This window comes from Notamacropus eugenii, chromosome 2, assembly GCF_028372415.1.
Source record: "Notamacropus eugenii isolate mMacEug1 chromosome 2, mMacEug1.pri_v2, whole genome shotgun sequence".
Taxonomy (NCBI): Eukaryota; Metazoa; Chordata; class Mammalia; order Diprotodontia; family Macropodidae; genus Notamacropus; species Notamacropus eugenii.
Genome location: NC_092873.1, coordinates 294319024 through 294341644, shown reverse-complemented (window position 1 = coordinate 294341644; position 22621 = coordinate 294319024). Strand labels below are relative to the sequence as shown.

General features: G+C 39.5%; 1 protein-coding gene across 1 annotated transcript; it reads right to left on the bottom strand.

Annotated features, from left to right (window-relative positions):
• Nucleotides 1–5683: 5683 nt before the first annotated feature.
• Nucleotides 5684–12770, bottom strand: TSHB (thyroid stimulating hormone subunit beta). Its single transcript, XM_072644447.1, has 3 exons — nucleotides 12690–12770; nucleotides 9444–9606; nucleotides 5684–6050 (listed from the first exon to the last, which is right to left on the bottom strand). The coding sequence occupies exons 2-3, from the start codon at nucleotides 9603–9605 to the stop codon at nucleotides 5796–5798; spliced, it is 417 nt and encodes a 138-aa protein (XP_072500548.1). The 5' UTR covers nucleotide 9606; nucleotides 12690–12770; the 3' UTR covers nucleotides 5684–5795.
• Nucleotides 12771–22621: the final 9851 nt, after the last annotated feature.

The window sequence follows — 22621 nt, the reverse complement described above, 5'->3', positions numbered from 1 at the left end:
GGGACTCCTCCAGCTGTATAATTCTATGAGAGTAATTTTCATTGTGTATGTGAAATCTCAGACTTATAGGAGATGACTCTTGTTCAGAGGGTGATAACCAGGGTCATCAGATTATAGAGGTGCCAGTTTGGGTGTGTTCTAGGATGAGAGCCCTGTACCAGGGTGCCAGAGAAAAATCTTTTTACATTCCTCTTTACTGGAGTTAATCTAAACTCAGCCTCAGAGGCTCTTTCAAGTCCTTGGTGTAGAAACACGAAACCCAACCTTCCTGATCATGGCCATATATTTTGTAAGTTATTTCATAATATATTCTCTATCAACTGTAACTGCATATTGGCTGTAAAAAACTCTTATTTGATTTCCTATGTAACTTCACACTCATTGAGACAGTTAATCTAAGTATCTACACATGATCCCATAATCAGAATCAGTTATGAAATGGAAATACTCTTTTACAATTATATTGAAGGTGTAAGGATTAACTCCCACCTGATAGGCTGTTTTATTAGTCTTAGGAGATGTATAGATATATGTAGATATAGATATATACACACAATATATGTGTATATGTAAGTATGTATGTGTGTATATATACATATGTGTGTGCACATACACACATGTGTGGTAATACACAAAGTCAGGGAGGTGTCAGTTTGCAAGAGCTGCTTGTTCAATTTTCACTGTAAGCATTTACGTCTCAGAAATCAGCAAATGTGTCAAATCAGAGCTTAATTTATTGTTTTGTTGTCTATAAGGGGTGGGGAACCTGCAGCCTGGAGGCCACATGTGGCCCTCTAGGTCCTTAAGTGTGGCCCTTTGGCTGAATCCAAACTTCAGAACTATGAAGTCCCCAACCCTGGGACTCTAGACTTAAGAAAATGAGGAGAAAATGTTAATCTGCAGGCTAAACTTCAATTTATTCTAGAAAACAAGTTGGTGAATGTTTACCAGCACACCCCTGTACATAGATTGGTTTGGGAAATGAAATTTAGCTAAATCATATTACTCCCAGATCTCTACTGACGTGTATTAAACCTATGCCACATTTTGTGCCATGGCCTTAATTTTTGGATTATTTCTTTTTTATTTTTCACTATTTTAAAAAAAACAGAACTAATGAGAATAGTATACATAAAAGTTCTTTGAAAATAAAAAGAACCCTCCTGATCCCAAAGTATTTCATTTAGTGCTATAGTAGAGAGAAGCCTGTGCTTGGGAGTCAGAAGGCCTGCATTCTGGTTCTAGCTTCACCAATCACCTGCTCAGGCAAGTAGACAACAAGAATTTTTTAAGCACTTACTATGTGCCAGCACTGGGGATATAAAGTAAGGCAAAAAAAAAAATGACTTTAGTCAGGTCACTAACCTTCTCAGCCTCAGTTTCCTCACATGTCAGATGGAGCTAATGATGCTTGTATCATGTCTGAGTTTTTGTAAAGACCATGCTTTGTAAACTGTGAAGCACAGTAGCTATTTCTTGTCATTGTTGGATTGGATAGATAATGAGGTTGAATTAAATGAGCAGTGAATTCAGCCCCAGTCCACTGTTCTGTTGTATTGAGTTGGAGGAGTCTTTCCATTGGTGTGGGTGTTCACAGTTAGGCCTAACTGTCCTCCTTGAGTTCTACCCAGTAAAGTGGCAACTTCTAATCTTAAGTAACCTCTTCATCTTAAGGATTCATTTAGGCAACCCGTATTGGGTAATCATTCAGTGCAAACTAGCTGATGCTGATATGAGTGGATTATACTCAATAAAAGAAAATGCATTTTTTAAAATACTTGTTATATCCTTATTATTGGAAAGCAGGAGGAACATGGGAGTGACCCATGAGGTCCATCTCTAGCATTTTTTTCCTGTAGGGGTCACCCCATTTAATGCAGTATGGTACTTAAGAGAAATTGACAGTGGGCTTCCTTATATTCCACAGTCATATACATATACACATATACACTCATACACACACATATATGTATATTTCTATATACATATGTATGTATGTATAAATATGTATATGTTTAAGTCCTTTGAAAATACTTTTTGGTTCTTGTGATCAGCACCATTTCAGTTAAAACATCACATCTTTCAAGATGGGCCAAGGTCTATCTATATTTGGTAGCCAGTGGAAAGGGAGGGCAAGACACTATCCAACAATTTTAATATCCCATTCCAGAATGTTCAATGATAACACTCAAGTTCGTGACTTTTTGAAAACCATGTTAATTAACACAAACTTTGATGCGTTGATATACCGTTAATAATAAGCACACTATAAATGTGTTAATCCATTGTGTTGATAGAAGCAGCATGGCATAATCAATAGGAAGACCTTAGATGCAAGTCCTACCTGTTATACTTACTAGCGGTGAGACCCTTGGCAAATAACTTAAATACTATGTGCCTCAGTTTCCTTATTTGTAAAATGGAAGTGGTAATAAGAGTATTTGTTTCATAGTGATATTGTGAAGATCAGAACAGAAAATGTGTTTAAAGCATTTGGTCCCTAAGACTCCTGTACTAAGTTGTAGTTGGGCCATGTCCATGTTGGTTGCACAAGTTAGCAAGTAACAGGACATAGTACAATGCAGCTCTAGTCATAAGAGCAGATGTGGGAGCCAGCTAGGTGACACCAATACCGCACAAAGTGCTGGACCTGGTGTCAGCAAGACCTGAGTTCAACTTCTCCCTCTAACACTTATTAGATGTGTGCCCCTGGGCAAGTCACTTAACCTCTTTTTACCTCAGTTTCTTCATCTGTAAAAAGAGCTGGAGAAGGAAATGGCAAACCCTTATGGTATCTTTGCCAAGAAAAGCCCATATGGGATCATAAAGAGTTGGACATGACTGAATGATTGAACCACAGATGTCAATGTGAACTCACCATCAGTAGTCATTTTCCCAGAGGGGTTAAAGAATTACTTCTGAGCCCCTTTGAAACCCCCTGGCACATATTGGCACCATGGGAAAGAATGAAGACAAGTGACACATGTGTGGACTGGACCACATGTACACCAAGCTTGATGGAAGGGTTTTCACCTTAAACCACAGACAAGGAAAATGATGATTGAATGTAAAAGCATTTAAAGAGGTTTTGATAACATCGAAGAAATCACTGACCAGAACCAGCTAGGGCCTGGGCAGCTAATTTGAAAGAGCCTTCCCTTTGGTGCAGATATTCATAGCCATTGCCTAAAGAAGATTCGGAAATCATGTGCTCCAGGTTAATGCAGTTACTCTAACAATTTAAATGTTCCTACAATGATGGGTCCCGAGGTGCATGCTTCCTCTTTACGTAAGAGTCCAGGTCTGGAACTCATGAAAATTAAACCAAAGAGTCTGGATTCTACATTCATGAAGAGAACTGAATACAGAATCCTGCCCCCCACCAACTGCCCACTGGCACATGTTCATGACATTTTGGAAACAACATTAATCAACAGAAACTTGAGTGCAAACTTCTATTGTGTCATTGACAGAGGCAGCATGGTATAATCAATAGGGTACTGGGGCTGGAGACCTGGAGAGCCCTTCTATCCTTCCCGCTGCTTCTGTCAAAGCCCAAATCAGGTGCCACGTCCTACATGAGGCATTTCTTGATCTCAATGCCTCTTCACCCCAATCAAGTGACTCTTAGGCTTACCCTTAGAGTTGGAAGGGATCTTAGATACGGTCTAGCATTGTGGACATAGAGTCAGGAAGAGAATTCAAATCCTGCCTGAGACAAGTACCTTGGGAAAGTAACTTCATCACTGTGCCTCAGTTTTCCCATCTGTAAAATGGGGCTAATTACAACACCTTCCTTCTAGGGTTGTTGTGAGAATCAGATGAGATCGTGAAATATCTTGCAAATTTTTAATTACTATAAAAATGCTAGTTATTATCATTATGGATATCATTGTTTTTATTACTGTATAACTGAGCCTCAGTGTCTTCATCTGTATATTAATAATGATAACAATAATTAGCATTTTATAGCAATTTTAGGTTGGAAAAATATTTCACAAATACAATCTCATCTGATCCTTACAACAACCCCGGGAGGCAGGTGCTATTGTAAGTGTAAGAACTAGAATTCAAACCCAGGTCCACTAAATGAGTCTCTTTGTCCAGTGCACCAACCTGTCTACATCTGGAATTTTCTTACCTGTGTACATGTTTTCCCCTAGTAGACCATCAAGTCCTTTGAGGGCAAGAATTGGTTTTGTCTTAGTCTTTTTCTCTGAAGCATTTTAGCTTGCATATAGTTAGTGCTTAATAAATGCATGCTGAATGAATGAATAATTTTATCAGAGCTGAAAACAGAAGGTGAGTCACCACAACACCTATCTATGCATGCACAGATAAATTCATTCATTCATTCATTCAGCAATAACATTTATATAGTGCTCCCAGTTTTGCAAAATGCTTTTATTATACTATCTCATTTGATTTGAACAAGCATTTATCAAGTGCCTGTTATATGACAAAGACTACGTTAGGTCTTGGGGATAAAAAGATGAGTCTATGAAAGATTTAAAATGAAGCTTGATCACTATGACATATTCGAACAGAAGACACAAATACCAAGAAAACAATCTTCACTATTGAGGGCAGTTCAGATGGTTATTCAGGATAATGCCACTTTTCTGTTCCCTCTAAGCATTTTCCCTAAAATCCTATCACAGTCACACAAGTTCTTCATGACACCAGCAGTGAAAAGAGGACAAGTTGCATTTAATATAAATGCTGGAGGGGGTGGTAGTGGTAAAAATCTCCTATTACTCAAGGGCTATAAAGGATTTAAACTTCCACATGTAAAACGATCATGGCCTCTTTACTCAGCTTTGTAAATTGACCTTTTGGGGTATAACTTTCATAGACCAGTTGGCCCACCAAAGGAATTAAATTAGAGAGAATGGTTCATAGATTGTTTACTGGTCTTGAGTGAAGTTTTAGCCAGCCAGGAAGTAGGGTAATGGATTATTCCTTCTGCCTGTGCCCTACTTCCTCACACATCATTGTCAGATTCCTACCCCTGACACTGTGGTATCCTTTTCCTCCTCTCCCTCCCTCCAGGGCTATGACCTTCTTGCCCATGCCCACAGCACTTCTCTCCCTGGGATTCTGCAGTGGGTTCAACCTGCACCCTCTTCCACATAAAATAAAAATGCTAATTCAGCCCTGCTACTCCCTTCACAGGGCTGACCTAAGAGACAGATATCCTGTCTTTTAGGGTCTCTCCTGTCTGAATATCCCATATTACTTCACCTCTTTTTTTTCTCAGAATGTAAGTCCTTTGAGGTGGCCAAAGATCTTTCTCACCTAGCTGAAGTAGGAAGGTGGTGCCGTAGATACAGTGCTGGGCCTGGAGTCAGGAAGATGAGCTCAAATCTACTCTTAGATACTTACTAGCTATGTTGCCCTGGGCAAGTCCCTTAACTTCTGCTTACCTCATAATATATAATATATATTATATATATATATACATATATATATATATATAAAATATAATAGTAGCATCTACCTCCAACTCTTGTTGTCAAGATTATTTAAAAGATTTAGCACAGTGCCTGGCACATAGTAGGTACTTAATAAATCCTTAATCCATCCCCCCTCCTTCAAGAATCTTTTAAGATCTTTCTTATGTTTCTGCATGCTTGGGAACAGGGTTGAGGGATGGTGTGAAACAGAAAGGCAGACACAATTGTTATGAAATAAAGAAATATTTTAATCACTGGATATTCTAAGTCAGGTTGGCATATATAAGTGAAGTGGAGTTAACGTGTAACCATGGACAGCAGATCGCATAGCTGGCTCTCTTAAACAGGAAATCCCACCAAATATGGCTTCTGTGGTTTTGTACAGTAGTTTGTTTTGATGCTCTCATGTACACAATCACTGTAGTCTGTGTTACATCTACCACATTTGCAGTTCACAGCCACGGGGTATGAGAAATAAGGGGTGATATGGCGAGGGCAGCCTGGCATCACCACTGTCCTGTAGTTGATGTCTTTATATGTACACACATCCTGGGAGAGAGCACTTTTAGGGAGGAACAGCTTACCATTGCTGTCCTGAGGAGAGAAGAGAAAGATGATCATCACTTGACAGCAGTTTTATAAACTGAGCATGAATGGTGGCAGCATATTGAAAGTAATATGATAATAATAATGAACAATAATAGTTGGCATTGATATGGCACCTATTACATGCCATCTCATCTGTTCCTCACAGCAACCCTGGGAGGGAGGTGTTATTATGATCACCATTTTAGAGATGAGGAAACTGAGGCAGATAGAGTTTATAGTGACCTGCCCAGGTTCACACTGCTAAGTGTCTGAAGCCAGATTAAAACATCTTCCTGAGTCGAGTGGCTAATGTAACAAAAAAAGGAAAATGTTGGATATTGGAGGGGATATGAGAAGTCTGGGACACTAATGTACTGTTGGTAGAGTTGTAAGCTGATCCAGCCATTCTGGAGGGCAATATGGAACTATGCCTAAAGAGCTATAAAACTATGCACACCCTTTGATCCAAAAATACCTCTATTAGGTCTATATCCCGAAGACACATAAAAAAGATTTAAGGACCTATTTGTACAAAAATATTTATAGCAGCTCTTTTTTTGGTGGCTAAGAATTGGACATCAAAGGGATGCCCACCAATTGGGAATGGCTAAACCAGTTGTGGTATATGATTGTAATGGAAGATGACTGTGCTATAAGAAATGACAAGCAAAAATGATTTCAGAAAAACTTGGAAAGACTTACACGAACTGATGAACGGTGAAGTGAACAGAACCAGGAGAATGTTGTACACAGTAACAGCAATATTGTTCGATGAAGAACTGTGAATGACTTAGCTATTCTTAGCACTCCAATGATCTCAGTCAATCCCAAAGAACTAATGATGAAACATATTATCCTCCTCCAGAGAAAGAACTGATATTGATTGAATACAGACTGAAGCATTTGTACTATTTTGCACTTTCTTCTTTTTATTCTTCTTGTACAAAATTACTAATATGGAAATATTTTGTATAATTGCACATGTATAAGCTAAGCAATCTCATTACTTACTGTCTCAGCAAGGGATGGGGAGAGAGAGAGAGAGAGGGATAGAATTTGGAATTCAAAACTTTGAATAAAAATGTTGGAAAATTGGTGGAAAATATCTTCTGTGTGACTCAAGACCCAGCACTCTATCCACTGCACCACCAAGCATCTCTAAATATGAGGAAGCTGAAGACCTTTCCTTTCTGTAAAAGAAGGGCTCATATCTCATAATCTGGATTATATTCCTCAAAACCCTCATCCTCTCCAGCCCCAGTGCTTTTTTTTAAAATGGGATCTGTAATATTATAGGCTCTCAGATTTATGACTTCTCTGAAACCCATAGTCTCAGAGAATGACCTGTGGGCACAAGAAATTAGATGACTTGCTCAGGGTTACAAAGTCAGGATGTGACAAAGATAAAACATCAATCCAGGTCTTTCAGACTTTGAGTCTCTTAGAACCTAATTAACACAATTAATGAGCACTGCACTAGGAATGAGATCTGGGTTCTATTCTAAAATTCACTTCAACAAGTATTTATATTCCAACTATGATAAACACCATGCCAGGTGCAGAGGCGAAAGGCAGGGGGTAGGGGATGCAAACACAAAAATGAAACCTCTATGAATTTATAGTTCCCTTGGGGCAGTGGTGGAATGGCTTACAAAATGTACATCAACAAATGTGACATAGCACAAGGTAATTTGAGGAGGGAGAGAGCACAGGAAGCTAGGTGTTAGAGTCATTTGCTATGCAACATGTTGACATCACTTTACCTTTGAGAAGATTCATTTTCTTATCTGTAAAGTGAGAATAATCACATATATTCAGCCTACTTCCCAAGGTTGTCATGAGGATCCAATGAGAAAATACATTGTGTGTGCAATGTGCTATTATTTCTTCTTTTGTCTTGGCTGTGGGTGGGAAGAAGAATTCTTGAACCTGTGCTCTCAACAATGTGAGAGAACTCTCAGTGTGGAAATCCCCTCTCTAATATAGAACAGCAACTTGCCTATAACCTCCAGTCTTAGAGCTGCCCAGAGTACTGAAGGGTTAAGTGACTTGACCAATGTCCCACAGCTAGTCTGTATCAGAGGTATGACTCAAACCCAGGTTTTTCTAATTCCAAGGGTTCCTTTCCATCCATTACTTCTAGGCTGCCTATCATCATCACCACTACCACCACCACCACCAACAGCACAGTATCAAGTCCATTAATCATATAGCAAGAATGAAGGTTGAGAGCTAGATAGACCACCCAAGCAAGGTTCAAAAGATCCCAGAATATTGGGTTAACTCTGCTGAATATTTATGGAGGAGCAAGGAGAAGAGCTGGAAAGGAGGAGAAGACTTGGAATATATATATATATATATATCAATGAGATCATAGATCCATTTATAGGTATATGGGGGCCTACTTTATGACAATATCCACATTCAACACATCCTTCTCAAGATTATAAGAAAGAGTTCTCAATTTGAACTAAGAGAACCTGGTTTCAAATCCTGGCTCTGCCACTTACTATTTATTCTCTGGACCTCAGTTTTCTTATCAGTATTGTTGTGGTCATCCTTCATTGCCCAAGAAGACCATGACATCAGAGAAATAATGACATGACTTCCACTTGACTTTGTTTTGAGTGAGGGAGGGCTGTGCAGGTCACCAGCCTCACTTTCTCCTCATGAGTCATGTGGATCCAGATGACTGGAGATGGCCCAGGATGCACTGGGAGACCTTGGCCCCTTTAGGCCCCTAGCTTTAGAGTGATTATCTTATCAGTAAGGAGGAGATTGAATGAGGTGATCTCTCTAAAGTTCTTTCTAGTAATAAATGCTATAAATTTCATTTAAAGAGTAAAATAAATGGATTCTAGAGTCTTAATGAAGCTGGAAGAGGTCTTGAGAGTTCCCAATATAATTCAGTTTTACAGCTGAGGAAACCTAGCCTCAGATTATTGATGTCACTTACTTGTATCACACACAGTTAGCAATTAGTGATACCAATAGGTACATAACACTAAACTATGACCATTGGCAATCATGCATATATACATCATATATATGTCTATATGTACATATGTATAGATAGATAGATATAGATATGTCTCCTATTGGTTGATTGTCATCCTTGGTTCTTGAAGAGGACTAAAATGACATCACTATGTTAGACTCAAGTCACAGTGTGTCCAGTTGTAGTTGATCAGACCAATGTGAGCACCTATTAGGTGCTGACTGGAAGCAGTAGGGTTATCACCTATCTTCTGCCTCCTTCAAAACCAGAATGAATGCTTACAATCTGTTTGCTTCTAAAATGTAACATGGATAAATATGACAATATGAAAAGTAGCATTGATTTCCTTTATCCCCCCTCTATATTATTCCTTAAAAATAGTCAACTACACACTAGCATACCCGAGTCATGCAGAATCCAGCACAGATGGTGGTGTTGATGGTTAGGCAGTATGCACACTCTCTCCTTTCAATGTGCATAGTATACTCAGTTGGAACACAAAAAGCCATTGTTTGTCCAAATGCAAGGCCAAAAAGTAGAGACATCAGGAAAGTAGCAGTCATGCTAAAGGTCAAGACAAAAATGTTAAAATGAACCCATTACATGGATTGTCAGCTATATGCAGACACCAATTAGAAGCTTACTACACTGACAGAAAGACCATTGGTTAGGAATGGTTAGGAATTTATCATTAGATGTAGCTACCATCTCTGCCAACCCCAACTCAGCAGAATCCTACTATAGAACAGAGCCTTTTGAGTTCTGGGTAATGAAATCCCAGGATAGCTGCATGGAGTTTATGTGAGTGATCAGATAAATGGCAGGTCAGCTTTAGCCAAAGGTTCTTTACCTAAGATCCAAAGATCCCCTTGGGGAGGATACTTTTGAGGGCATCTGTGAATTTGAATGGGAGAAAAATCATTATTTTAACTAATTTCTACCTTGAAATTTAGCATTTCTTTCAATTATTTTAGGACTTTATTCTGAGAAGGGGTAACTAGGTTTCTTCAAAATGCAAAAAGGATCTGTGACTCCACCAGCACTCCCCAAAAGTAAGAACCTCTCACTTAAGCTGATTTAAGAGTAAAGCAATTTATTTAGGAGAAAATAATCCAAGCTGTATGATGCTGTGGTATCATAAGATGGTGGCTCTTTAGTTACCTGCTTATCAGCTTCTTAGGTTGCATTTAGAGTCCTGATTCAACCTCTTGCTGGCTGTGAGATCATGGGCAAATTATTAAATTCTCATAACCTCAGTTTCCTCATGAGTAAAATGGAAAGAATAAATCTAATAGGATCTTACAAAGTTGTTATGAGGCTGATGTGTATATAATATTTTGTAAACTTTAAAAATATATAGTGTCAATCATTTTCATTTTTAGGTAATGACAATTTGTTCCTTTTTTACAGATGAGGAAACTGAGGCACAGAGAGATTAAGTGACTTGCCTAAGTATGCTAGGCAGGAGCTGAAAGTTGAATTTAGGCCTTCTGTCTCCAAGGCCATTATTTTCCAAGCCAATGTGTTCAATAAACTCCAGTGGCTCCCAATTACCTTTAAAGATCAAATATTAAGTTCCTCTGTTTATTTGAGGTTCTTCAATAACCATTCTCCATCTCACCTTTTCTATTCACACATGGCTCTCCTTCATGTGCTTTATTGACTAACCATCTTTTTGCTCTTCATTACAGAGAGTATTCTGTCTCCCATCTCCATTCCTTTAACCTTGCAGGTCCCCATGTCTGAAATGCTCACCTTCCTTACTGCTGCCCAAGTCCCTGATTTCCTTCAAGCACCACCTTTGTCATGGAGTCTTTTCTGACTGCCCCACCCCCACCCCAGTCACTAATGTTTTTCTCAATAATGTTACCTTATCCTTGCTTTCTGTGTGTGGTACATCTTTATACACACCTACATGCTGTCTCCCCCATTAGAACGTAAAGTAGGCAAAGCAACAGCAGAACAAAGGACTGTTGCACTTTTATCTCTTTTTCCCAGGGCTTGGCGCAGTACACTGTGCTGACACATATGCTTTTTACAAGTGCTTGTTGATTGATAGATTGATTCCCCAAGAGATCATTCACACAGGTTAAAAATGCAAATAGGTTCTTGAAAATGTAGATAAATTTGTGAATTCCACAATCATGATTAGAGGTTGGATAAGATGGCTGTGCTTTATCCGGAAGCTTCTGATGTGATACAAGGAGGATGACCATTCTCTGCCATTGGTTCCGCCATTAGAGATAGATTACATATGGTACTGAATGGGGTATTGGCCTGATGTAGCACAGCACTCGTGATGTTCTCAAATGAGAGTACTTATGAATGAGAGAGCTCAGTGTCCATCACACATCTCTATGAGATGGATAATGTTATGACCTCACTATTTTAGCTCCACCGATATTGTTATCGTTCAGTTGTTTTTTAGCCACGTCCAACTCTTCATGATCCCACTTGGAGTTTTCTTGGCAAAGATACTGGGGTGATTTGCCCTTTCTTTCTCCAACTCATTTTACAGATGAGGAAACTGAGACAAATGGGGTTATGTGACTTGCCCAGAGTCACACAGAGATCTGATTTACATTCAGGAAGATGAGTCTTCCTGACTCTAGGTCTGGCACTCTATCTACCTAACTGCCTCCACCTTTAGTGGCAAATAGTAAATCAATGGAAAACAAGATGATTTCAAGGATTTAATAAAAAAAACAATTTATAGACTATGCCAAGGACCAATATACACCCAGCCATATATTCTATAACTTTTACATTGTAATTGTGAACTTGGAGTAAGAAGACCTGAGCTTATGAAATGAATTCAGCACTTTACTAGCCATCATACTATGGGCTTGCCACAGAATTTTCCTGTCCATTTATAGGGAATAAATATGGGAATGACAATAATGACACAAGCTCCCTGAATGATCACTCTAAAAGGTTTCTGAATTGATGAAATTGGTCATTTCTTTTCACATGATACCCTACCATCTCATATCCTCCCTTAAAATCTATTGCCTACTTTATATTGACATCTTTCTCCAATCTGTATCTCCCCTTCGCTGTTTGGTATGTTTACATTTGGCATCTTTCTCCATTTTGCCCAGCCATTTGCATATGAATGGCACTCAACAAATGTCAATTAATGACATTTATATCCTAAATCTCATAAAGGTTTAGTCAAATGGAATGGAATTACATGAATGCCTAGGCCAGCATTATAATTCACATTTTTATCAAAAGTAATTACAAATCATAGAACCCGGACAAAGTTGTTCCTGTCATATCACAGATTTCATTTCATTAAAAAACAAAACAAAACTTACAAAAATGGAAATGAGGAAAGAGAGTTGTCACCATCACCATCCAATGTCATTTATCATTTCATAGACCCTCTGACCACTGTCCCAAATGAATCAGGAGGATTTTTTGTCTCAATGATGCGTCCTACCTTACTGGGCCACTGAACACAAAAGATTTTGGTCCTTTGAGTTTTTAAGTCTTCAAACCTACCTTTTCACCTTCTTCTCCCATGCTAGCAGATTTCAGTTGCAAAAAGGCTAAAAATCACAAGTGAACAAAATGCACCCTCAAAGCAAGTAAGAGGAGGAGAGCTATATTTCAGAAGAACCCTTTTCTGCATGCACACATACCTGACTGCAATGAGGAGCAGGCACAGCAAGGAGTCCCACAGAAAGCTCTTGGCTTATTTTATACCCTTCAGGATAATTCCCTACTGCTTTCCTGTTTATATAACTGCATTAAGTTACCGCTTTCTTATCTGAGATACATCTATTACACATTCATGCTGAACCCTAAAGAAAGTGTGTTTAGTCAACCAAGATGATATCTTCTTCTGGAAATGGTGACGTTATTTCAGGATGCATTTGCCTCTCTTTCATTTAAAAACAAAGTGCAGATTTTAAGCATTAGTGCTTATTAATTTTTCCAAGTACAGAACAACCGAGATGATAAAGAATTTAATAACAGAAGTCAGTATTGAGAGAAGGATTCATTTGGGGACTTGGGTACCCAAAATTTGATCTAGGTACTTATTTAGAGACATGTCTAACTCTGAGTCTCACCTCTCAAGTAAAATGAAATACTATATGGAAAAGACGACAAGTTTACATCTCTTTTTTTGGGGGGGTGGCAATGGGTAGAGAAGTGGATGGACGGAGACAACGCCTGAATTCATTGTGGTATGGAACTTCAAGTGAGGACATTCCTTCTATCAATTGAGATTGGCATCTACACAACTTATAGTCTTTGTGATTTGTCTGGGTCACTCAGGAGTTCGGTAACTGGCTCAGTCAGACAGTCAGTTTGTGTCAGAGATAGGACTTGGTCTGAGATCTTTCTCCCAGCAAGGTTAGTTCTACACATTATTCCTCACAGCTTCTCTTACTTCCTTGTAGCTCAATGAAATATGCAATAGACAGATTCAACTCCAGTCATAATTGTTCAAAGCACTTGTTATCTTCAGTGTTTAGGAAACAATGAAGCAAAATTCACACATACAGAAAAATTGTCTAGCAAATGTATCAGGTGCCATCCTATATGTGGCACATGTGTGGAGGTGAGCTGAGTTCCCTTGAGATGCTTCTGGTGGATCATGTGTGCTGACTCAGTGCCAAAGGACTTGGTGTTCTGGGGTGATGAAGCAATCCATTATTGGTTGCTTGGCCCAAATGCCAGAGGCAAGAGGTGTATATGTCAAAGAGGATTAGCCACTGAGCCAGGAAAAGATGATTTCTCAGTAGACTTTGAAGGGGGAGACAACCAGCTAATCTGCTTGGTTTGAATTCTGCCAGCATCCTGCTTTCCCCACAGGATAAGTTGCTCATCACCAGAAAATTCACCATCATGGAGAGTGTCTCAGCTTTGGCCTCAGCACCTTCGGTTGCCTCTACCCCTCTGACTCTATGGTTACAAAGCAGGGCAAAAAGCTGCCCCCAAAGCCTCCATTTGTAAGGGACTCATTTTCCAGTCATCTCTTCATTTCTCACAAGATTTCAATTTGGTTTAAACTCCACTACCATCATGCCCCGTCCCCAATACCCTCTGGGGAGCCTCACTACGGTTTCTTTTGCGTATTGTCTTCTTTCATTAGATTGTAAACTCCTTAGGACAGGGATTGTCTTTCTCCTATTTAAATCCTCGGTATGTACCCAAGCGCCTGGTGCAGAGTGAATACTTATTGTCTTGTCTTATCTTGCTTTGCATTGCACTGCAGACGTCTTGTGCTCCTTCTTTCTTCTTTCTCTCTCCAGCGCATGTATTACCATTCCTCCTCTCCCCTTCCCCTTCCTCCTCTCTGTCCCTTCTTTCTCTCTCTCCTCTCTCTCATTCTCTTCCTTTTCCCTCCCTTTCTCTCTCTCCTCCCTTTTTCTCCACCTTCCCTCCTTTTTCCCTCTTCCTTTCTCTCTCCCCCTCTGTTTTTCTCTCCTTCTCCCTTCCCCTTTCTCTCTCTCCCTCTCCATCTCCATCTCCTTAAAAAATGAAATGTGTCCCTTTCCTACTCTCCTTCACTCCTTCTCTGCCTCCTCCCCCCATCTTCGTCTTCCTTCTCCCTCTTCCCCCCACCCTGACTGTCTCTCCTTCCCTACTAAGGGGATGGGGTGGAGGTGGAAGGAAGGCTTCTCTTTCCTCTCCCTCATCCAACATGTACTAGTCAGGCAAATCCAAGACTGGGCTGCATGACCTTGACTGCTCCTCTCGCTTTTATCCTTTGCCTGAGCATAGGTGACTGAACGGAGATTCTGAGATGGAGGTTTCCAACCTTGGAGAAACTTCATTGATCTGAGAGGTTGGGAGCCCCTAGACCATTGGGTGAGGTCTGACTAGAAGCAGTTGGAAGCCTCTGCACCTGAATAATTCTCAGAAAAGATGAAGAAAATGAAAAGGGATTATGAACCCAATCCCTAAACTGACTGGCCAGAAGACATAAATTGTCTAGACAGGTCAGAGATGAGAAAAAATGAGATATCTCCTCAATAGTCCCATTAAAAATGTTTCAATGATTTAAGCATCAGTCTCCTGGGAGAATAAAATAGGAATTATGGGTTACTATAGCATGTTTTAAGTCTTTAACAGTGCACACTTACAGATCTTTTGCATATTAAGCATTTCTTTTGTAAGAGAAAAATAAATCCTGTCCCACTAAGTATTTTTCTACTCTGTCTGAGGATATCTTAGACATGAGCCATATTTAAACTGATTTTTCCTGGGACTTCATGGTAAGAGCATAAAGAATCAAAGACAATGAGAAAGAGGAGGCCCTTTGGAGTCCAGGCCATCCAGGACTCAACCTGGTGTATTTATGAGCCAGAGCTTAGAACCCCTTGTTGGGGCAGGGTGAGCATCCCAGACCCTTTGATCCCAGCACTATATGTTGCTTCACAAATATGACCAAGCATTAACCAATGGTATGGGTATGGTAACCTCATAGGGTTATTAGTGATCATATACACTTATGTAGTACTTCAAGGTTTTAAAAAATCCTTTCCTCACTACAAACCTATGAAGGAATTAGATGCTATTACCAACATTTTAGATGTAAGGAATGGATAAGAAAGGCAGGACATTTATTAAGGACTTATCATGTTCCAGTTACTGAGCTAAGGGCTGAGGACATAAATACAAGCCAGCCTAGTACTCTTGGAAAAGAATGTCATAGACTTTCGGGAGAATATTTTGTACCAATCCTTCTTGTTGTACCAAATTAGCAACTGCTCCCTTTCTTCAAGCTACTTAAGACTGGCTGACTAAATGATCCTCACCTGATAATCTTAGGGCAAGCACACCAGTAGGGGCTCAAAATAATGGCATTCGAGAATTACCCTTGATCCTTGAGCTAGCCAAGCTAGGGATCTGACTCGTTAGTGAGAGTGGGAATGAGGATCAGGATTTTTGAGGACCTACCAGGGCTACACTCCTGTATGCTAAGCACCACGCTAGTTTTTAAGGAGCTGTGTCAATCAGTCAGACTCTAGGAGACATTGACAATCCAGGAGGTGAATATGTTCAGATAACTATAGGGCATGATAAATACACAAAAGAGGTCCAAAGAAATTATATGGTTGTTGCTACTGTCATTGTGGTTGTTGTTGTATTATTACTATTATCAGTTTTCTGTGTTTGAGGCAAGATCAGAAACCTCTGACTTATTTGAATATTCCCTACCCCCACCCCCTTTGATTTTGAATAGTAATTTAAAGATCTTTTTTTCTTTCTATTGATCTTCCTCTCTTTCCTTCCCTCATTGCCGACAACTGTAATACTGAAGTCTTGAAACTTTCTAAAACCAGTAATTACTTAACATCAAGACAGTTATTAGCCCTTAATCCAACAAATTTTAGCAATGTTTAACCATGAATATTCTTAGGGGGTTGGCATTCATTATTTCCTTTGCTTCTCTAAAAATTGTCTCTGGGTTTTACTAACAGTGATGATGCCTTCTCTCTTGTACACCCAGAGGCAGGGTAACTCAGTGGAAAAAAACACTAACTTTGGCATCTGAGAATTTGGTTTGAGTATCAATTCTGTTCTTTACTTTCTGAATAACCTGGGGGCCATCACCAGTCATCAGGTCTTTTGTCTTCTTACTGGACTCCAATGACTGGAGGATGCTAATGACTTTGTGTGGCTCCTCCTCTCTTAAATCCAATTCACTTGGAAGTCAAGACATCACCCTCATGGTGTCGTTGGTCCTCTTCCAGAAGGAAGGATGAACTACAATAACATCAATGAATGACCTAGCCCTCAATCTCTTCTATAACATAAGGAGATTAAATTGGACTGTAGAATTTAGAGTTGGCAGCATCTTGGAAAGCAAGAGGGGTACAGGAGTATCTTTCTTTGATTTAAGTTTCTATTTATGTCCATTCTGTGATTTATTTTTCTCTGTATGGAGGTGAGAATGGGTACCTAGGTGGTACAGTGGATAGTATCTGACCTGGAGTCAGGAAGACCCAGTTGTATGATCCTAGGCAAGTCACTTAGCTCTGCCTCAGTTTCCTCATCTGTAAAATGAGTTGGAGAAAGAAATGGCAAACCATTCCAGTACATTTGTCAAGAAAACCCTAAGAAGGGGTCGCAAAGAGTCTGACACGATTGAAAACCACTAAATAACAATAATAACAATGGAGAAGGAGGGAGGGTGAGACCAGCAGGGTCACTGAAATAGTTCCATGTGTTCCAGTGGCTAGTTGGAAGGATTTTTTTTTCAGGAACACAGGATTATAGAATGGGAAGGAACTATGAAGTCATCTAGTCTAAACCTCTCATTTCACTTCACAGAAATCCTGAGAGGTTAAATAACTTGTCCAGGATTCCACAGATAGAAAGTGGCAGAGGATGGATTTGAACCCGTGTCCTCTAATTCTAAACCTAGTCCTCTCTCCATGGCACCTGGCATCTGCTCCTTTTCTTGAAAAGGAAAGGGTATGCGCCCAGTGGGAGCATTAGCTTTATATTGGAGTCAAGTTTTGTCACAGGACTCTATAGGTTGCTTTATCTGGATCAGCCACCAGAGGGTGCACCAAGCCCTCAGGCACTGGCTAAAATGTACAGGAGTGAGCAGGACTTTGCAGTTTTAAGCCCTAAATCCCTTTGCACATGCATAGATGGGATCTGTGGGAACCTTCTGGATCCCACCTTTTCCTTTTAGTGTCTTAGCTCCTTTTCTGCCTAGGGATATGAATAATAATGACTCAGAATTTGATCCCCATCCCAAGGAGATTCAGTCTTTCCTAATTTAACATGGTATTTTCCAGGATATCCCTTTAAAGAATCAGTCTCAAAACTTTCCATGTCTCATTAGGAAGGGAAGGAATATTTTCTCTGCATTTTCATTCACTCTCGTTCTGAATCTGCTGCTCTGCCTGGTTGCAATTCCATAGAACAAGATGCCCCCTCCTAGGTTAAGCTCATCACCTCTAATCTCATCACCATGCAGCTCACTCATGACTTGACTGACACCACCTCCCTCAGCCTCTCTCTCATTCCCACTGATTCCAGGGCCTGGCAAATAGAATACCAAACTCTTCCTAATGCCATACATTATAAAGGGCAGAAACTGGACTTTTGAACTCATTCCATTTCATATCTGCGGCTCTTCCTTTCAACTCCAGGGAACAAGATGCCCCTGGGGCATCTGGGTACCCCTTGGTGACCTTCCCCCTTCCTGCCTCCTTTTGTTGTGTATCCCCATTATATTGTAAGCTCCTTGAGGGCAGGGACTGTCTTTCTATTAATTGTATCCCCAGCCCTTAACACAGTGCCTGACACTTAGTAGGTGCATAATAAATGTTGATTGGGTTGGATGTTATTCCCAGCTTGAATAGAGAGGGAAATTATTAGGTCTGATGCTTTAGCAGGCTGACCACCAGGTTTGAGGTGAGATGTCATTTCCAGTATCTCCTCTGGTATCTCTGGCATATTCCTCTCACTATAGGATAGGTTGCAGGGTCCTCAATCAAACTGAAATATTAACCACCAGTACCTCCAAATTCAAGCTGTGAGGTCAAAACCTAGCCATTCCATCCTGCCAAATGTCTCTAGGGTCTTCCCGGCAGGGAAAGAGTTTCTGTTTTCAATCAGTCAGTTAGCATTTATTAAGCACCTGCTGTGTACCGAACTCTTTATACAAAGAAAGGCAAAGTATAGTCCTCATTCTCAAGGAGCTCATAGTCTAATGTGGGAGGGGGATCAGGGACAGCATATGAACATCTATGTTTATGGATCTGACAGCATATAAACAACTATGAACAAACAAGATATATACAGTATAAACTGGGGATAATCACTCAAAGAAAGTAGGAAGGGAAGAGGATAAGAGAAATGGTTGGGGGAGGGGAAGGGCTGATAGAAGAGAGGGCAGTTTGGGGAGAGTTAAAGTCAGAAGCAAAAAAAATTTGAGAGTGGATAGGGTAAAAGGAGAGAGAGAGAGAGAGAGAGAGAGAGAGAGAGAGAGAGAGAGAGAGAGAGAGAGAGAAAGAGAGATAGTAGGGTAAATGGGGCAGAGGGATGGAGGGAAATACATATTTGGTAATCATTATTGTGAAAAAAAATTTGACAGTGAGTTTCTCTGATAAAGATTTCATTTCTCAACCATATAGCAAACTGAGTCAAATTTATAGAAATAAGAGCCACTCAAAGGATATGCACAGGCAATTTTCAGGCAAAGGCATCAAGCAGCTTTCTATAGTCATATTTTTAAAATGCTCTAAATCACTATTGCTGAGAGAAATGCAAATTTAAACAACTCTGAGCTACTACATCACACCTGTCAGATTGGCTAATGAGAAAGAAAAGGAAAATGACAAATGTTGGAGGGGATGTGGAAAAATTAAAACACTAATGTATTGTTGGTGAAGTTGTATGTTGATTCAATCATTCTGGAGAACAATTTGGAACAATGTCCAAGGGGCTGTAAAACCATGAATACCCTTTGACAAGCAATACCACTACTAGATCTATATCCCAAAAGAGATAAAAAACAAAAAGGAAAAGGACCTATGTGTACAAAAAATATTTAAAGCAGCTCTTCTAGTGGTAGCAAAGAATTGGAAATTTAGAGGATATCTATCAATTGGTGAATGGCTGAACAAGTTGTTGTATATGATTATGGTAGAGTACTATTATGCTTTAAGAAATGATGAGCAGGATGCTCTCAGAAAAACATGGAAGGACTTGCATAAACTGATAAAAAGTGAAATGAGCAGAACCATAACACCGTACGTAGTAGCAGCAATATTGTATAGTCGTCTACTATGAATGACTTAGCTATTAAATCAATACAATGATCCAAGACAACTCTGTATGACTTAGGATGAAAGGTGTCATCCACCTCACTGAGCATAAGCCAGAAGATATTTTTCTTTAATTCCTTCATTTTTCTTGGTGCATGCATGTGTGTGTATGTGTGTTTTCTTTCACAGAATAACTCACAAGGAAATGTGTTTTCCATGACTACACATGTATAACCTATGTCAAATTGCTAGCCTTCTCAATGGGGGGGAAGGGTAGAAGGGAGAGAATTTGTAATTCAAGATTTGAAAAAAGAATATTAAAATTGTTCTCACATGTAATTGGGAGAAAATAAAATATTAAAAAAGAAAAAAACTAAAAAACCAATCTCCTTCAGAAATTTATTTGTTGAATTTATATATATCATATTTTCATAATTATATTATTGTGTATAATTATTATCTATTGTCAATTAGAATTTAATGCACATATTCAAACAATCAATCAACAAGTATTTAGTACGTGTCTAGTATGTACCAGATGCTGCACAGGAGATACAAAGACAAAAGCAAAACAGTTCCTGACCTCAAGGAACTTACAGTCTAGCTAGGTGAGGCAACATGGGCATATGTAGTTATGTACAAAACAGATACAAAGGAAATTTGAAGGGAACGTTTTGGCAGCTGGGGAGATCAGAAAAGACTTCACAAAGCAGATGTCATTGGAGCTGAGCTTTGCAGGAAATCAGAGATTCTAAGAGGTGGTGGTATGGAGGGCAGCTAATAAAAAGGGGAGAGAGATGGGAAATGGAATGTCATGAATGAGTATCATGAAAGAAAACCACTTTGGCTGGATTTGAGAATGAATGAAGGGAAGTAATGTGTGACAATGCTGGAAATGTAGGTTTAGGCCAGAGTGTAAAGAACGTTGAATGCCAAGCAGAGGAGTTTATATTTCATTCTTAATAGCCAACCACTGGAGTATATTAATATAGAAGTGATTTCATTTGGTGTTAAGAGAACCCTTTGATATATAAATGCTATACATTTATAGAGTTTATTCTATTTGAAAATAATTCAAAATTTTAAGCTAATTTCTTTATCCTGGAGTTCAGTATGCCAATGAAATCATAAATCAAGTTCGTATCATTATTCCTTCAATAAAAATACTAATAATTATTACTATCTAACTATGAAATTGATATTTAAAATATAAAATGTTAAACTATAAAATTATATTTTAAAAATACTTCTGAATATATATATAATATGTGTATGTATAAAATTGAAGGTGTTAAAGATAGAAAAATAATTTGCCCACACGTTTTCCTTTTCTGGGTCTCGAAACTTGTTCTCTCTTCTTTAATAGATCTCTCATTACGCTTATGCTGTTTTATATGACCCTTCTCTGTTATTGAATATTACTTTTCTGGCTTAAGGGCATGAGCACAGTATTAATTGTGCAAATAGCAAGTGGTATTACCACATCTCCACAACTAGCATCTAATATGTTTATAATATTGTATGACACATTATTAAAACCTTTCCCATCTTAATTTAGTTACAGCTTAATACCTAGGTATATGTTCACAGAATTAAGTACAATAACTAAATGAAACAGTCACCTGACAAATGAAAATGTAATAACTGAGGAATTAGGCACTCATAACGAAGTTAACTTTTCCTCATTCTTTATATATGCCAGGCCCAGGAGAGCAGGAGTTCAGACTAGGTTTACCGTGATGGGTTTATGCCAATCAGTTCATGTTTTTCCAATCAATCCCTCTTATGTCCCTCAGTCAGTAAAAGCCTGTTAGAGAGTTGGTGAGTGTCAGGTCTAATAGGAGTTGGTATTCCAGACTATATCATAACATAGGACAGAGCTCTTAGTAAGGGATGAAGTAAATCTCTAGAGGGTTGTGAAGAATGTTGCAGAAACACAGACTTAAAGTCAGGAAAAACTTCCTAACAATTAGAGACTAGAAATTAGGGAAAAAACTTCCCAATAGTTAGAGTTGTCCCAAAGTACAATGGATGGTCTCTGGAGATGGTATGTTCCCTTTCCCTGGAGACCTTCATGCAGAGTCTGGGCAATCATTCTGACACTAGAACGGGATTCCTATGCCAGTACATGGTACATGAGTCCCTTTCTGACTGAAAGTCTGTCATTCTACAAGACAACCAAAAGGGGACAAAAGGGAATTCAAATATGGCATAGAAAAGGCAGAGCTATTCAACTTCCATTTTCTCTAAAAGAGAAGGATTAATAGCCCATAAAACACTTACAAAAATGACTCTAAACAAATTCTAGAGCAGCAGAAGCCACAAAACAACAGAGTGAAATAGATTTCCAGTCCAAGACAGCCTGGAAGCCCAACAGGAAAGGTCCATCGCACCAGGCTCAGAGCAGAGTACAGCCCAGCCTTTACTGTGTTGCACTGCACAAAGGACTGCAGCAGGCTTCAGGGCACAGAATCATGTAGTTCCCAGATTTCTCAACCCACAAACACCAAAGACAGCTTCAAAGGTCAGTGAGAAAGCTCTTCCACCTGGTGAGAAAGGAGCACAGTCTGGCCCCAGCTGCAGCCCCAGCCCCAAGGAGACAGTAGCCACTGTGGCATCAGAGTACATTTTTTAAGCTAATCTGGGTCTCAGCCCTGAGTGCTGGTCCTAGGGTGAGGAGGAGCTCTGGCATGGTAAAGCTGGTGGGGGCTATGGAGAGGAAATCCTACTCGCAGAGCCTGGGCAGAAAAGACCAGACCAGAGCACAGGCGAGGAGAGGAGTAAACTCCTCTCCCTTGATTGTGCCACCTTGGAGGAACTGAGAACATACA

Excerpts from the sequence above, each read along its gene's own strand:
- TSHB (XM_072644447.1), bottom strand. The coding sequence starts at position 9,605 with ATGACTGCTACTTTCCTGATGTCTCTACTTTTTGGCCTTGCATTTGGA. Across the intron at positions 6,051-9,443 it reads CTGGATTCTGCATGACTCGG|GACAGCAATGGTAAGCTGTT; the intron begins GTATGCTAGTGT and ends TTCTCTCCTCAG.